At 43.3% G+C, this 2,989-nt stretch overlaps 1 protein-coding gene across 1 annotated transcript; it reads left to right on the top strand.

Moving 5' to 3' along the window:
- The first annotated feature begins 337 nt into the window (after positions 1–337).
- Positions 338–2,613, top strand: LOC116246231 (uncharacterized). Its single transcript, XM_031617992.2, has 4 exons — positions 338–1,152; positions 1,544–1,729; positions 1,835–2,168; positions 2,295–2,613. Exons 1-3 carry the CDS (start codon positions 670–672, stop codon positions 2,117–2,119), a joined length of 954 nt encoding a protein of 317 aa, XP_031473852.1. The 5' UTR covers positions 338–669; the 3' UTR covers positions 2,120–2,168; positions 2,295–2,613.
- Positions 2,614–2,989: the final 376 nt, after the last annotated feature.

Below are 2,989 nucleotides of genomic sequence, written 5' to 3'. Positions count from 1 at the left end.
CTGATTCTTTCGTTTGATTTTCTCATTTGAAAATGAGTTCTTATTTTTAAAGGTCATGAACAATAAAAATATGATTATCAACTTGATTCTTGTCAAAGTTATTCTATTTGCATTATAAGTAATGTAATACTTTAATTAAAGGATAAAGGAAAAAGGCGGTTTGCTTTGGATAGCCACACCTTGAAATGAGTTGTTGAATTGTTGTTAAAAGAAAGGCCTCTATCAGAGAAAATGAAAAAGGTAAAGGCAGTAGGTTGGATTATGGTTAAATAACTGTCCCTTGACTGTAAATTTTGCTACTGTAATAATTGATCTCCACCGAATAGTGGACTTTCACAGCCATGAATGGCAACATGCATTTTCGTACCAAGCCACCATTAACGCACTTCACACCAGAGTGAAGCTTCCTTCCTTCCTTCTTCTTCCTGCTCCTCTTCTCTCTCTCTCTCTTATACAGACTTGCTTTGCTTTCTGAGAGTTACGCAAAAGCAGAAGAGTGAGAAAGAAAAGGAAAGCGTTTTACTTTTTCTTAGTTTGTCTGCCATCTTCAGATCTAGCAACGAATCGATACCAAACTTGGAGGGTTTGGGTTCTCGCCGCAAAATCAAGAAGCAGAGAGGAGAGGCCTCCCTCTTCTTCTTCGTCTGAACTCGAGACAGGACTGAAGAGATGCACGCCAAGTCCGATTCGGAGGTGACGAGCCTCGCCGCGTCGTCGCCGACGCGATCGCCGCCGCGGCGGCCGGTGTATTACGTGCAGAGCCCGTCCCGCGACTCCCACGATGGGGAAAAGACGTCGCTGCAGTCGACGCCGGTGCTCAGCCCCATGGGGTCCCCTCCCCATTCCCATTCGTCCTTGGGTCGCCACTCCCGCGAGTCCTCCACCAGCAGGGTCTCCGGCTCCCTGAAATCCGGCTCCAGGAAGATCTCCCCCCACGACTGCAACGGCAGGGGCGGGAAGGGCGGGAAGCCATGGCGGAACATTCCTGCCATCGAAGAGGAAGGGCTGCTCGAGGAAGAGGAAGAGGACAAGGGGATCCCCCGTCGCTGCTACTTCCTCATCTTCGTTCTTAGCTTCATCCTTCTGTTTTCCTTCTTCTCCTTGATCCTCTGGGGTGCTGCTCGTCCTCAGAAGCCAACTGTCACCATGAAGGTCAGCTTTCCCTTCTCTTTCTCTCCTTTCTCTTCCCTCCCCCCTTTCAAATAGAAATCCACAAAATTGTGATGCCACATTGATCATCTGTGAAAACCCCATAAAAATTCTCACACTGAATAGCTATGATCATATTCACCAATCTTTGTATGGTCTCTATTAGATCTGCTATGGCACATTTGGAGGGTTGTTTGCTGGGCATGCGTAGATTTTTTTACTCATGAATTTAGAGCTTGAACTAGATGCATGGTCTTACATCTGTTTGTGGGTCTAAAATTAGCGTCTAAGGTTTGTAAAACTTTACACACTTCTAGGATGCATTCTTGAAGAAAGAAAAGATCTAGACTGAAATTGCAACTTGGTCTCACAAATCTGCGTGCTTCTTTTACAGAGCGTTGTCTTCGAGAGCTTCAACTTGCAGGCGGGATCCGATTCATCCGGCGTGCAGACCGTCATGCTGTCGATGAATTCGACTGTAAAATTTGTCTATAGAAACACTGCCACATTTTTCGGAATCCATGTCTACTCTACACCATTGGATCTCTACTTTTCAGAGTTGAATGTTGCTACCGGAAATGTAAGCAAACCCTCTGCTTCCTAGTTCCTCCCCAATAATATATGATCTGCTTTTACTCATTTTGAGGGTTCAATTTGATATTAATTTGCTGCGAATGTCAAACAGATCGCGAATTTCTACCAGAGGAGGAAGAGCCAGAGGACAGTGAGTGTGTCTTTGCAGGGGAACAGGGTTCCCCTCTATGGTGGTGGATCTGGACTGAGCACAACCAATCCAGAAAATAACGTTGTCCCCATGAATCTCACATTCACCGTGAGATCAAGAGCGTTTGTGCTCGGGAAGCTAGTGAAACTCAAGTTCTACACAGGGGTTCTGTGCCCAGTAGTGCTGGACCAGTCGAAGCTTGGGAAGCAAGTGTCTCTGCAGAAACTATGCCACATTGATGACTGAGAAAGACGAAGAAGGGGGGAATCCGGACTGTGGAAGAAACGTGAACATGGTATTCCTTCTTTTCTTTTCCTACCATCTTTCTTTTTCCTTTGGAATATTTTAAAGAATTTTAGTTTCTTCGTCGGCCAAACAATGAATTTTTTATTTCTTAATTGTGTTTATCATCTGTTGACAGATTCTTCACTGTCGGTGGAAGTCTGGAAGCGCACAGCTAGAGGGATGCAGGTGTCAGACTCTCTCTCTCTCTCTCTCTCTCTCTCTCTCTCTCTCTCTCTCTCTCACTGTGTGAGAGGGATTCTTTTTTTGTATGGGATTATCATAATGTGAGCTCCCAATAAAAGCATATTATATTATATACATGTGCATGTCTTTTGTCATGCAGAGAGCAGTAGGTTTATTAGGATCTCAATGAGCGTCTGTTTACATGTTGTCTTCCTCACTTTAGGGTTGTAACACTGCTCTTGATTGATCAATTAATTTATTTTTTTCTTGCTCTTTGTTTTCTGCTGGTGAGTGATGTGAATCTTTTCTGGTTACTCCTCATCCCACCTTCTTTTTTTTTTTTAAGGTGTGCAGAAGGATTATTTCATCTTTACCAAATTGGCTGGACTTTTCAGTTTTATATTTAGGTCAATAGGATTGCTTCACAAATTTCAGTAGGTGGCAGATCGATCTGATTTATCAGCTCACATGGAGTGCCATGGGCCATAAACTGCTTATTTTTTAATTACATTTAAAATATTTTAGAAGTTTCTCTTATACTAAGTTTTCTAGTTACAAAATAATTACAATAACATTTTTTTCTAGTTCACATCTAAATCGGCGACTCAGCCTTAGCCGCCTTGCTAATTCAATTCAGCCAATAGATCA

This window comes from Nymphaea colorata, chromosome 1 (assembly GCF_008831285.2).
Source record: "Nymphaea colorata isolate Beijing-Zhang1983 chromosome 1, ASM883128v2, whole genome shotgun sequence".
In the NCBI taxonomy this organism is placed as follows: Eukaryota; Viridiplantae; Streptophyta; class Magnoliopsida; order Nymphaeales; family Nymphaeaceae; genus Nymphaea; species Nymphaea colorata.
The sequence above is the reverse complement of the archived record's forward strand: the minus strand, read 5'-3'. Positions and strand labels throughout refer to the sequence as shown.